This window comes from Tursiops truncatus, chromosome 15, assembly GCF_011762595.2.
Source record: "Tursiops truncatus isolate mTurTru1 chromosome 15, mTurTru1.mat.Y, whole genome shotgun sequence".
NCBI classification, from domain to species: Eukaryota; Metazoa; Chordata; class Mammalia; order Artiodactyla; family Delphinidae; genus Tursiops; species Tursiops truncatus.
Window position 1 is genome coordinate 75,729,764 of NC_047048.1, and position 14,332 is coordinate 75,744,095.

Here is a 14,332-nt window from a genome sequence, read left to right on the forward strand (position 1 = left end):
TCGTCTGTGAGATGGAAAGAACCTCTAGTACAGGATAGATTTACCATGTATATAAGAGTAACACATTTCTTTAAATGCTTCTCACCAACTAAGATCTCCTCCAACTGCATAGAAATTATTTCATTATTGGGACTAATCAAGAATATCTGGACCCAGAGCCTATTCTTTTTTTTTTTAATTTTATTTACGTATGTATGTATGTATGTATTTATGGCTATGTTGGGTCTTCGTTTCTGTGCGAGGGCTTTCTCTAGTTGCAGCAAGTGGGGGCCACTCTTCATCGCGGTGCGTGGGCCTCTCACTATCGCGGGCCCTCTTGTTGCGGAGCACAGGCTCCAGACGAGCAGTCTCAGTAATTGTGGCTCATGGGCCTAGTTGCTCCGCGGCATGTGGGATCTTCCCAGAGGAGGGCTCGAACCTGTGTCCCCTGCATTGGCAGGCAGATTCTCAACCACTGCGCCCCCAGGGAAGCCCAAGCCTATTCTTTATGATGCTTAATTGCCATTTCTTGAAATGCAAATATCAATAAAGGTTCTCCAAGAGACTTCTTCGTTCCTTTTTATGGCTGAGCAATATTCCATTGTATATATATGTACCACATCTTCTTTATCCATTCCTCTGTTGATTGACATTTAGGTTGCTTCCAGGTCCTGGCTATTCCAAGAGACTTCTTTATTCCTATATCAATCGTTCTCTGTTGGGAAGAGGGACAATTCTGCCCACAAAGGGAGGGACACTCGATGTTATCCAGAGGTATTTTTGGTTGCCACACTGAGGAGGGGGGCTGCTGCTGCATCTCGTGGGTAGAGTCCAGGGATGATCCTAACATCCTACAACATACACGACAGTCCCTCACAGCAAAGACCTATCAGGTCCCAAGGTCAGTAGTGCTGAGATTGAGAAATTCTGGTCTATACAAATTACAAAATACCCCAAGCCTAGAATGTGTTTTCTAATTAAACCTGGATTTAATGTATGCTTTTGGCCCAAGAATTAGCTGAAGTGATCTCACAAGTATGCTCCAACGTTTATAAAGCCAAAACACTGATCAAAAATAAAAATTACAAAGCTATTACAAAATGAACTCTACATCTGCCTAAGTTACTCCTGTAGAAGAACAACAGGCTTTAAGGCACAGTGGGAATATCTAAAGTTTAAGACTCAGAAAGTCAATCCAAATACTTCCACAAGACTGTTCTACAGATAAAAATAAAAATGCCAAGTTCCCTGAAAAATCATGTTTCACATGAAAACAATCAGTCACCTTTCCCAGCTACAAGCTAGCTGTAGGCAGGATTCTCTACTGACAGTATGAGAATACCTAGAGAAAGGGAGTGCTAAAGAACAAGACACATTACTAACTGCAACCTAGCTCTACCAATATTCCTTCTCATTTCAGTTTCATGCTTTAATTCTGCCCTTCAAGGAAACTGATCTGCAGAGTCAGACATAAAAACAGAGTTCATCCGAAGGCTCACTATCTTGTTGTAAACCTACCACTGGCTCAACATATCAAAGACATGTAAAATCTCAAGCACAATGAAAATGCATCTAAACCCCAGGTGTGTAAGTTGCTCTTTAACTTTTTCAGTTTCTAGACAGACTGAATTTAAGCACTGTTCATCCATCATCTTTCCCCAATATAAACATAACTGATATGATAGAAAAATGACTTACAATTTTGTCTGACCCATAGATCTTCTCCAACTGTTCAGCAACATCCCTTGTTCCATCTGGGCTTCCATCATCTATGATTATAATTTCATAGTTGAAGCCACTAAAATAAAAAAAATTAAATTTTTTTAAATTTAAACTACTGCTTGGAGACAGTAGTCTCAAATGAAAAAATGATTTTAAAATCACTAATTCCTCCCCAGTATAAGTGGAAATTTATTGCCATGTTAAGCACCAAGGAAAACTTTAATTATCAAATGACATAAATGTCAAATATTTACTATGTCACCTCCCAACTACGTACGTTGCTGGAAAATGCTATACAGTCCTGATATGTTAAAATTCTCACAGAAAACATACTCTTTCATTAAAAAAATTATAGTGATCATATATATTATATACGATAGGATATCATATAAAATTTTATACCTACTTGGGAAATGGAATTGTGGAACTTTAATATCAAGTCTTAGTTACATAAAATATTTCAAAAATATATTTAAAGATATCAAGTGAGCTGAATAGCTCTGGGTGATTATTCTTTTTAATTTAATCCATGAATAGATAAATCTGATTTAATTTCACCCTTAAAATACCCACTTGAGAATGGTGACAGTCTTTTACATCACTATTTCAAACAGTTATACCCATTATCCCACACTATCAAAACAAACAAACAAAAAAACCCAACACCCCCAGAGCATAGAATGACAAAAGATGTCAGTGCTTCAAAATTAACATCTTTTCGTTGTTCCCATTAACTTCATGTGACAGTTTTTATTCTAAAAACAAGCCAGCACAATACTTGGATGTACCTGTGATCACCATCATATCTCTCCCCACCTCCCTTTAAAGAAAACATTCTTTTTGTTAACTTTATTGGGAAACTTAAGGGGAAAGAAAAGGAGATACAGACAAACCCCCGAAACCCAACATTCTGCTTCCTCTGGTCCTGCTTGAAGAAACAAATGCGAGGAAATCAACCAGAAAACACATTCTATTGTTAAAAGCTTTAAAAAGTCGGCCCCAGCAAACTTGGAAGAAAGCAAAACACATCCTATCTTCTAAGAGTACATAAGATGACTTCAGTTTCCAACAGTGCATTAAATTTGGCTCGTAAAGCCAAAAAAAGTTAAGATGTTGGACTTCCCTGGTGGTCCAATGGTTAGGACTTTGCCTTCCAGTGCAGGGGGTGCAGGTTCCATTCCTGGTCAGGGAGCTAGGATCCCACATGCCTCGTGGCCAAAAAAACCAAAACATGAAACAGAAGCAATATTGTAACACATTCAATAAACACTTAAAAAAAAAGTTAAAATGTTAATTCTAGTTGTTGTTCTGAAAGAGATATACTTCATAAACAAATGGAGTCATTCATAAGCAAAATTACTGCCCTCTCCACTTCAAAGCACCCACACCACCTGAGGGTGAGGTAGTTAAAGGAAACAAGCTGAGCACACTTTAGATTACCTGACTGCCGTCTGAAAAGAAAATAGCTGTTTCCATCATTAAACTTCATTTTGATTAAAAAAAATCCACCCAGAAACTACTGAAAGGTAAACTGCACTACATAAAAAAATTAAAGAATAGAGCAAAAAATATTGTATAATCAGAAGACAAGCTTCAACAAGATCAGCTACATGACAATTTCTCTCATCTGGAAAGAGCTTGAGAAATCAAAATATAACTTAAAGAAAAAAGGGTTAAAAGCTACGGATAAAAAAACTTTGAAAAGCCGTGAATGTGAGGATAGTTATTTCATTCAAAGAATTATAATCAAAACAGCAGTATCTTTCACCAATTAACATTTCCAACAATGTAGGTTTAATAAAACTGGCAGGTTGGTGGGGCAACAGGCCCTCTCTGATGAATGTTGGAGAGTCCTAAGCCGGTACTATCTTTTTTGAGAGCAATTTATCATTAAGTATCAATCTAAGCACATCTCTGTCGACTCAGCAATTACAGCACAAAGACTTTATCCACGGTATACTAGTAAAAGTAAGAATGTGTAAGGAGCACTTCTTACATGTCAAGCACTTTTCTCAATGCTGTTAAATACGTTGTGCACAAAGTCCCTATTCTCATTTGTAAAGTTAAAGTCAAAAGAGAAAAACAGAAAAACTCTGGAAATAATCCGTGTTCATTGATATGACCCGGTTAGAAAAATTATAACACAGCCATATGATATTACCCAATTTTCACAATAATTTGCTAAGTTTGTATGTGCTGATATGGAAAGATCTTCAAAGATTTACACATGATCCCATTGGTGCAACCGTAAAACAAGTTACTTCGTACTGATACCACGATTTTCTGAAGTTTAAAAAAAACTGTATAACTCTTTCAAATTCAACTCCAAAATCTCTAACAATCACATCAAACATCCACCAGCGAATCTGCCCTTCTGCCCTCTCCAGAAAGGATGTCCAGCCCAGCAGCAGCTCCCTAACCCACAGAGCCCAAACCTCATGCTTACATAAGCCCTCAGCACCCGGGCGGGAGTGAGCGGCCTCAGTGAGAGTCCTGGCTCCTGCCGCAGATCCTAACCACCTAGATAGAGGGAGGAGTGAGGTCAGGCTTTCGGCCTCGCAGTAATTAAAAGGGTGGCTAGGGACTTCCCTGGCGGTCCGGTGGTTAAGATTCTGAGCTCCCAACGCAGGGAACATGGGTTCGATCCCTGGTCCGGGAACTAAGATCCCACATGCTGCGGGCGCATGCCAAATATAAAATAAAACAATAAAAGCAAACAAGTAAAAGGGGGGCCAGCCCTTCTAAGAAAAAAGCGGGGTGAGGTATAAGGGAGTGTATAATAAAGGAGTGTGTCACAAAACCCAAGGGCAGAGATAAGAACCCGAGACACAGAGAGAACCCGGGAAGTATCCGCCTCCTTCCTCGTAGGGTGGCTTCCTCCCCAAGGCTTCCAGCGGGAGACAGAAGAGAAGCCAGGCAGGGGGCCGCCTCTCGCAGCCAACTGCCGACACCCAGGCCGGGAAAGCCAGCTCATCTCATTCCTCTAGGAGGGCGGCCGGGCGCGCTACCTCTCGGAGAAGCTCTTCACCAGCAGCCACACAATGAGCGGTAGGTTCTCGCGCTCGTTGTAGGTGGGCAAAAGCACCGAATACTTGTCTTGTCGCGGGGTGCGCGGCTCTGGCTCCCGCGGAGACCTAGTAGACGGTCCACTCGCTTCCCCGGAGGCCATGGCAGAGCTGCACCAGGCGCCGGAAGCGGAATGACGTCAACGCGGCGCGGGAAGAGGACGCGTCGGAACGTACTAAAGCCGGGAGGAGGGGGATGGTCCGGGTGGCGAGTTCTAGACCTCCTAAGGCTCTCTGCGTAGTTCCATTGGAAACAGTCAGGACTTGTGACTCTTTCAAGTTGAATCTGACGGTTGCTTCAGAAAAATACATATCTGTTAATCACCTTTCCCCAAGCTCCATAGAGTTGTTTAGTTTATTCCAGTCGCAAGACGAGGGAAAGCCGGAAACGGAAATGCCTTTGACAACCTCCCAAAGAGGCTGCCATGGCGGCCACGGAGGAGGTGCTTACTTTGCAGGCTGAAGTTGCCCAGCGTGAGGAGGAGCTGAGTTCCCTGAAGCGGAGGCTGGCGGCGGCTCTTCTGGCCGAGCAGGAGTCAGAGCGGTTGGTTCCGGTGTCTCCCCTGCCGCCGAAGGCCGCCCTGTCCCGAGATGAGATTCTGCGCTACAGCCGGCAGCTCGTGCTGCCTGAGCTGGGCGTGCAGGGACAGCTGCGCCTGGCGACCGCGTCCGTGCTGGTCGTGGGCTGCGGGGGGCTCGGCTGCCCACTGGCGCAGTACCTGGCAGCGGCCGGCGTCGGCCGCCTGGGCCTTGTGGACTACGACGTAGTAGAAGTGAGCAACCTGGCCCGCCAGGTGCTGCACGGCGAGGCACTGGCCGGCCAGGCCAAGGTCTTTTCGGCTGCCGCTACACTGCGCCGTCTCAATTCGGCGGTGGAGTGCGTGCCTTACGCCCAGGCGCTTACGCCACCCACGGCGCTAGACCTGGTTGGCCGCTATGACGTGGTGGCTGATTGCTCCGACAACGTGCCCACTCGCTACCTGGTTAACGACGCCTGTGTGCTAACCGGCCGGCCCCTGGTGTCGGCCAGCGCCCTGCGCTTCGAGGGCCAACTCACAGTCTACCACTACGGCGGTGGGCCTTGCTATCGCTGCGTGTTTCCGCAACCACCTCCGGCGGAGACGGTGACCAGCTGCGCGGATGGCGGGGTGCTTGGTGTGGTTACCGGGGTCCTGGGCTGCCTGCAGGCGCTGGAAGTGTTGAAGATCGCTGCAGGTCTGGGCCCCTCTTACAGTGGCAGCCTGTTGCTCTTTGATGCCCTCGGAGGTCATTTCCGCTGTATTCGGCTGCGGAGGCGCAGGCCCGACTGTGCAGCTTGCGGGGAGCGGCCCACTGTGACTGATCTGCAGGACTACGAAAGCTTCTGTGGCTCCTCGGCCACCGATAAGTGCCGCTCCCTACAGTTACTGAAACCAGAGGAGCGAATTTCTGTCGTCGACTATAAGCGACTTCTGGATTCCGGGTCACCCCACGTGTTGCTGGACGTCAGGCCTCCAGTGGAGGTGGACCTGTGTCGGTTGCCTCACTCCCTACACATCCCTTTGAAACATTTGGAACGGAGGAATGCGGAGAGCCTGAAACTCTTGGGAGAAGCAATCCGGGAAGGGAAGCAGGGCACACAGGAAGGGGTATCTCTCCCCATTTATGTGATCTGCAAACTGGGCAATGACTCCCAGAAAGCCGTGAAGATCCTGCAGTCCTGGACAGACTTAGACTCTTTAACAGTTCGGGATGTTGTGGGAGGCCTCATGGCCTGGGCTGCCAAAATCGATGGAACATTTCCGCGATACTGAGATGGCCGGTAGAGTCTGACCAGCGAAAGATGTGGGTTGTCATGTTACCTAAAGTTTTTTTGCCTTTATGAATGTATTTGTATTTTTTTCAGTAATGTACGGAACAGCCTGGGATTCTCCAATATCTGCGGATAGGTGGACTTCTTTTTATAAGGAGCTTTTTAATTGTAACTTACTGGGTGATGTAGCAATTAAGGGGTTATAACACTGTTCCTCTGAACTGTCTTGTGTTTGCAGCACTTGGATGGTGTGTTGAACAGGTGGGATAGAATGTAAGTGACAGGACTTTGTGTTTTGAACTGCAGGTCATTTGCGTGTCCTGCCTTTTTTAAAGCTCTTTAAAGTTGTCCATTTTATTGCTTGGAAAGGTGTAATATAGTTACTGAATTGATCATGGATGATATAGTTAAGATAAGTTTATTGTTTACTAAGACATTCTTTGGGTGTTATTTCTAATTCAAGTGATGGAACATGCCCTAGAGAATTCAGTGTTTAAAATGTAAATTGTTAAAACATTAAAATGAAAATTAGCTGGGAAGTGGTCATTCGATTAAATATTTTCAGTTAATAGCCAAGTAAGATATTTACAGTCTAGCAAGATAGAAACCACCTTTGTAGCATGTCAGTTTCTTTTATAAATTGCTGTTGTTTTCTTAGACTTAACTTCAGGGTCCACCTTATGTGGACACAAACAGAAATTTCTAAACTGTGTGGTTTGGCTTGCTTTGGAATCTTCAAGTCCCAAGTCCCAGCCTTCTGCCCTCCCCTGTCCTTTTGTCCCTGTCCAACCTGTTATTTTTATTTTTGTCTTTACTGTATGGCCAGAATGCCAAATATAATATTGAATTAAAGTGAAATAATGAACATTCTTCTCTCCTTTGCAGTTTCAGGTGAAGAACTTTGAATATTTAACCAATATTACTTGTTATTGCTTTACTGTAGATAAATACCTCCTATCAGATTAAATAAAATTCTGTATAGTTCTGCATTTTTATGTGCTTTTTTCTTCTGTTAATGTTGTGAATTACATTTTTTTTTATTGTGGCAAAAATACCCCCACATAACTTAAAATTCACCCTCCTGACAGTCGCCACATGTACAATACAATATTGTCAACTCTGTGCACATGCTGAGCACCAGATTCCAGAAGCCTCCATCCTGCGTGACTGAGACTTTATACCCACTGAACAGCTCCCCGCCTCTCCCCTTTAATTTACCTTTTCTATTTTGATTTAATCTATTCCAGTGTTTTATAGCAGTATAAAATGTTGGTGTTTTTATGTTTGTGTACTTATTAAATAGCTTTTTCATGAAATGGCAGGTAGTTTGCCCAACTTCCAACGTATTATGCAACAAAATTAAAAGCAAAAATTGGGTATGTGAGTATATAGTAGAGGCAAATTGAACAATCCATGATATATCAAAAGGGGGCCTCTATTCTCTAACTGATTGTTGTGTGGCAGGCTATAATCATCAGAAATCACAGATGTAAATGTAAAATGTTTGTATCTCTGAGTACAATTTTTTTTTTTTTTTTGCGGTACACGGGCCTCTCACTGTTGTGGCCTCTCCTGTTGCGGAGCACAGGCTCCTGACGCGCAGGCTCAGCGGCCATGGCTCACGGGCCTAGCCGCTCCGCGGCATGTGGGATCTTCCCGGACCAGGGCACAAACCCACGTCCCCTGCATCGGCAGGCGGACTCTCAACCACTGCGCCACCGGGGAAGCCCTCTGAGTACAATTTTTAAAGATTAAAAGCGTTGTGGGCCAGACAAAACCCTCTGCAGGTCAGAATTTCTCACCAGTTTGCAACCTCTGACACAGACTCTTGTTCTATGATAAAAGGATGGTATTGTTTAATAATCAAATTCAAAATTAGACATCACTTTTTGAGTGTGAGACATATTATAGCTCATTTTGGAATAGGCATGCTTAAAGTATGATAGGCCTTTGTTATAAAGACAAAGCAGGTTTCTTATGACTGTTTCTTCCAAGGAGAGGTGGAAATAAATGACAGACCTGGAGAGGAGAACAAAGATGGCTGGCCTCTGTCACACTTCTTACTCCTGGGAAGTGAGCTAATTCTGATATATATCAGGAAACAATCAGGTGGACAGAGGAGGAACTAGTTCATACTGTAAAGACAGATGTCCTAAAGTTAGGCAGCTTTGCTAGTTCCTGCAAACCTGGTTGTCAGTGGGACAGGCAACAGAAGTTGACCCTGACTGATTGAGAGAAGGGCTTATTAAAGTGATCTGAGGGCTTCCCTGGTGGCGCAGTGGTTAAGAATCCGCCTGCCAATGCAGGGGACATGGGTTTGAGCCCTGGCCCGGGAAGATCCCACATGCCGCAGAGCAACTAAGCCCGTGTGCCACAACTACTGAGCCTGCGCTCTAGAGCCCGTGAGCCACAACTACTGAGCCCGCGTGCCACAACTACTGAAGCCCGCGAGCCACAACTACTGAGCCCGCGTGCCACAACTACTGAAGCCCGCGCGCCTAGAGCCCGTGCTCTGCAACAAGAGAAGCCACCGCAATGAGAAGCCCGTGCGCCAAACGAAGAGTAGCCTCCGCTCACTGCAACTAGAGAAAGCCCATGCACAGCAATGAAGACCCAACATAGCCCAAAATAAATAAAATGTAAAAAAATTTTTTTAAAAAAGCTTTAAAGTGATCTGAGGTGTTTTTGAGAATTTGGGGGAAGACTCGAAACTGTACTTCCAGGAACGATGCCCAAGACCATGCACAGAACTGACCTGAGAACTCTATGCTGTGCTGTTCCATCTAGTACTAGAGGAAGCTGGCAGCACAGCCTCGCCAAACTCACTTGACTTGGCTCCATGCTCTTCCAGAAAGCCCAACACCTCAGCCACAGCCTAGGGGCCAGAGAGCAGAGTTTCTTTCCACCACTCTTTACTGAGTCGGTCTTATGAGGGTGTGTCTGGTAAGTAGAGCCTGGTCCCATGCCTTCATCCTAGCTGCAAGAGCCGCTGGGAATTTGAGTTCCGACATCTACAGTAGGGAGGCTGAACTCATGACCTGGGATTTTTCTCAGATTAGGGAATGATTTTTCAGAAGATTGGCTGTTAAGAATATGACAAGTATCCATTACAGGATCCAGATCTTTTTATTCTTTGAAATTCTCTTTTCTCTTGTAGCTAGCATTTTACAATCAGATGGGATTTGAACCAGATAACTTTTTTCCTTTTCATTGAACCTCAAGTGTACCAGTTACCATTCTAAGCTCTGGGATAAAGAAAGATGAACAAGAGGGAATTCCCTGGTGGTCCAGTGGTTAGGACTCTGCGCTTCCCCTGCTGGGGGCCCAGGTTCAATCCCTGGTCAGGGAACTAACATCCCACAAGTTGTGAGGTGCAGCCAGAAAAAAAAAAAAAAAAGAGATTTCCTATTGCTATGGAGTTTACATTTAAATGGACAGGGGGAGACAAGTCAACAAGTAGGTTAGTGATAAGTGCTATAAAAGACAAAACTATGTGATGTATTGGAGTGGGGAGGGGAAGCTATTTTGGATAGATTCAGAGAAGGGTTGACATGAAACACAAAGCCTGAGTGGTGAGAAGAAGCCAGTTAGGTCTGGGAGAACATCCCATACTGGAAGGAATACAAGTGGGAAGACCCTGAGACAAATAAACCTGTAATGTTCGGGAAACTTGAAGAGGCATGTGAGGCTGTGAACGGCTGGGGAGAGTAGAACAAGGTGAGGTTTAGGGAGATAGGGAACGTACCATGTAGGTTGTAGACCATAATAAGGGTTTTTTATTTTAAGTAAAATAACAACTAACATTTATTGAGCACTTACTGGTGATTTGGGATTTGAACCCAGGTGGTCTGGCTGGAGAGCCTGTGCCCTAAGCAGTATGCTATGCTGACTCTCAGTGAGAACTTTGTAATTGTTGTATATGTTTTCATTTTTGAAAAACAACCTATGCCCTGATAATCGCAGAATGGAAAGAGCTTGTATTTCAGATGCAACACAATTGTACTCTGATGCACTTGGTTTGCAGACCTCTCTCTAGGGAAGGAACCCCAGAGTGAAATCCCTGGGAGCCCTCTGACACACCTAGGCAGTAATATCCAGTTAATCAGGAGCCACTTTGGTCAGGGAGGGTGAGAAATAAAGTCTCAGCGTAAGGAGTCACAGCTAGTAAATAGAACGGTGGCCAAGGAGGGGGGTCAAAAAAGGGCAGTAAGTCGCCTGAGAATGTTCCCATGGGAGATGAGGTGGTTTTTTTTTTGTTGTTGTTGTTGTTGTTGTTTAAGCTTGTTTATGTTTAATTAGCTGCTCCCCCCCACAGAAGCAGAGGGTCCCCTGGGAGCCTGAGGTCAGGTATGTGGCCCAGTTTGTTCTACCCAGGAGATTTCTTTATTTTCATAGGTGTATTTTCTCAGGGTTCCATATGTAACATGAGGTAGACCTGTCCAGGTAAGAGTAAAATCTCATCACTAGAAATCATGCACCTGCTGAAGATTCAAGATAATTCTGGAGTTGGTTGGGAATATTAGGAAGACTACTATGGTGCAGGAGTGGGAAAATATTTTGCAATAAAACAGTAAAAGGGGTTAATTCATACCTTTGATGAAATATAATTTCCAAAGCACTCAGGATGTGGGAGAAAGCTAATCAAATCAGCCCAGAATTTGGGTGATAAATAGTATATATACAGTTTACTATAATTCACTATGAAGTCCTATATATTGACACTGATTCTGGTTTCTAATCTTTAGTCCAATTATTCAGAATTTAAAAAACAATAAATTGTGACTTATCCAGGTGTTTTTTTCCTGACTATTAACGCCATCTGTTGGACACGTTGCTGAAGAAAAGGAAAGAGAAAAGGCTTATATTTTAAAAGTTCCCCTCTTGGTGGCACCTTGGTTTAAAAGGTGTCAGAGTAGGGTGACATTGATGGAAGATGTGTGGGGCATTATTTTTAATTAACAGTATTTTCCTTACCCAGTGCTTCCAGATGAGGGAGGCCTGAAACCAATTGGAATTGAACAGACCAAAGTTCAGGTGAGTTGAAACAGTTGACCCTCAAGTAGAAGAAATCTCCCAGGCAAGGCTTGCTATGTGTAAGAGCAAAGGGAAGCAGTGCCTTTACAATCTTGACTTGGTCATCCGCCGTAAGCTCTGAGTTGTCTACCCAACAGCCTTCCCACTCCCACCTCCTTTTTCCTGGCAGTGCTGAAAATGTCAGACTCCTTTCCCAGCCTCCCGTGCAGTTTTGGAAGAACCTGCACTTCTAAACAATTTATTCCATCACATACAGTTCAAATCTGTCTACTTCTCACTGTCTCTGCTGCTGCCACCCTAATCAAGCCATCTCTCCATCAAATGTATCACTTTTTAGGGACACACGCAGCATCAATCGCACCGTGGAGCACCAAGAACCAAGTATCGCTCTTAGGTCTTAAGATAACGAAAGAGGTACCTGTGTACAGCAGGGACTGCCGGCCTCATAAATGTCTTTTTGGTAATCTTGAGACCTGTGAAGGAAAACAGGACTTTTAGATCACGTTTCTCTTAGTGACGTAATGAACAAGACTTATCTACTTTGTACAGAGCTCAAAGGGATTTGCAAACTCAGTAACTCCAGGGGCTAGGCAAGTAAAGAAATGAGTAAAGGTGGTCAGCTAGGGACCATGGTGAAGCAGAAACACAGGTCCCATCGAAAGCCACTATACAGCTAGCTCACTTTGCCATACAGGAACGTGGTTACAGTGTTGACAAATGTTTCAGTGTTTTAAGAAAATCTGAACATTTGGAGTTTTCCACGAGATCTCCTAATTTTAAAATGTTGAAAACAAAGTTTAAAATTCCAAAACTCTTTTCGCATTGAAGCATACGCATAGGAGGCTGAAGAGAGCCTTTAGGCTTAAACAGGAAAAACCAAACCAAACCAACCAACCAACAAAAAACCCAAAACACATGATTTGCATCTTATTTAACTTGGTGGCCACGGATGTTACTGAGTGGTGGGAGACACCTAAAGCAGCTTTAACAGTTTGTTAACACCTGTAATTTGTGTTTTTCATTGTTTTTGTATTTATAAGCTAATCATCTTAGTTAAAGTTTTGAAGGAAAGTATACTTTTTGCTCATTTTAATGTCATGTAAGTTAATATGTAAAGTGGTTTGAGTGATATTTTTCAGAGGACTGAGAAATTGGAATTGGGGAGCTGCATGTGCTATCAGTCAATATCATTTGCTTTTCCTCGTATTCTGGTGAATTGGTGATTGAATGTAATTTTTTAGAAAAACGTACCTGCATAATAGAAAATCAGAGTGAAGATGGAAGAGTATAGGGACAGAAAGGAGAGTTTGCACTTGATACTTTGGGAGATTTGCACCTGTAGTGTTTTGGGCTGGATTAGACCCATAAACGAACGTTTATTTAATAACAGCAGGAAAAAGAGTAGTAAATGGATTGTTTAAAAAAAAACTGTTGAAAGATGATTCACAATGATTATCTGAAAAGGAGTTTTTATTATCCTCTAAAACATTTACTTCTAATTTAAAGAAGCAATATGCCTTCAAAGCATCAATAGCACATCAATGTTATGATCATACTCTTTGTTTAAAAACATGCTTAGTTTTAAAAAAGTAATTCATGCTCATGGTAAATTTGAACAGCTCAAAGGTATATATACTAAATGCAATGTGGTATCCTGGATTGAATCCTGGAGCAGAAAAAGGATATCAGTGGAAAAACTGGGGAAATCTGAATAAAGTCTATAGTTTAGCTTAGTTAATTTCTTAGTTTTGGAGAACACCATAATTTGAAAAGATACACACACCCCAATATTCATTGCAGCATTATTTGCAATAGCCAGGACATGGAAGCAACCTAAATGTCCATCAGTAGAGGAATGGATAAAGATGTGGTACATATATACAATGGAATATTACTCAGCCATAAAAAAGAATGAAATACTGCCATTTGCAGCAACATGGATGGACCTAGAGACTGTCATACTGAGTGAAGTAAGTCACATAGAGAAAGAAAAATATCATATGATATCGCTTATATGGAATCTAAAAAATGGTACAAATGAACTTATTTACAAAACAGAAATAGAGTCACAGATGTAACAAACAAACAAACAAAAAAGTTATGTTTACCAGGGGAAAGGGGGGAGGGATAAATTGGGAGACTGGAAATGACATATACACACTATTATACATAAAAGAGATAACTAATAAAGACCTACTGTACAGCACAGGGAACTCTACTCAATACTCTGTAATGGCTTATATGGGAAAAGAATCTTAAAAGGAGAGGATAAAAAAAAAAAAAGAGAGGATATATGTACATGTGTAACTGATTCACTTTGCTGTACAGTAGAAACTAACACAACATTGTAGATCAACTATACTCCAATAAAAATTTTAAAAATAAAAAAATAAAATAAAATAATTTAAAAAATTATAATTCTCAAAAAAATTGTTTTTAGTTTTGACACATGAACCAGGGGTATATAAGATATTAACATTAGGAGAGACTGGGTGAAGGGTATACAGGAACTCTGTTTACTATCTTTGCACTTTAAAATTATTTAAAAATAAAAAGTTTAAAAGCAAAACAAAAAATAGTGTATTGAGAAAGTGCAAGTCTTCCTTCCCACTACTAACTCCCATCCTTTCAGTTCCTTCCCTAGAGACAATCTCTGTAACCAGCCTTATACATGCATTTTTGTAGATATAGCTCTTTAAAATAAATGATATTTACACTGTTCCTATACTTTGTTTTTTTA

The 14,332-nt window shown here is 42.5% G+C and overlaps 2 protein-coding genes across 2 annotated transcripts in view; one reads left to right on the plus strand and one right to left on the minus strand.

Moving 5' to 3' along the window:
* DPM1 (dolichyl-phosphate mannosyltransferase subunit 1, catalytic) overlaps window positions 1-4,996 on the minus strand; it is a 22,230-nt gene extending 17,234 nt beyond the window's left edge. The window contains exons 1-2 of the mRNA XM_004322798.4: window positions 4,710-4,996; window positions 1,678-1,777 (exon numbers count right to left, since the gene is read on the minus strand). Coding sequence (XP_004322846.2) covers window positions 1,678-1,777; window positions 4,710-4,870 — 261 coding nt within the window. The 5' untranslated portion in view covers window positions 4,871-4,996. The remainder of the gene's footprint in view (window positions 1-1,677; window positions 1,778-4,709) is intronic.
* Window positions 4,997-5,018: 22 nt separating this feature from the next.
* Window positions 5,019-7,547, plus strand: MOCS3 (molybdenum cofactor synthesis 3). The gene has a single exon (XM_004322801.4). The coding sequence runs from the start codon at window positions 5,192-5,194 to the stop codon at window positions 6,557-6,559; it is 1,368 nt and encodes a 455-aa protein (XP_004322849.3). The 5' UTR covers window positions 5,019-5,191; the 3' UTR covers window positions 6,560-7,547.
* The last annotated feature ends 6,785 nt before the right edge of the window (window positions 7,548-14,332 follow it).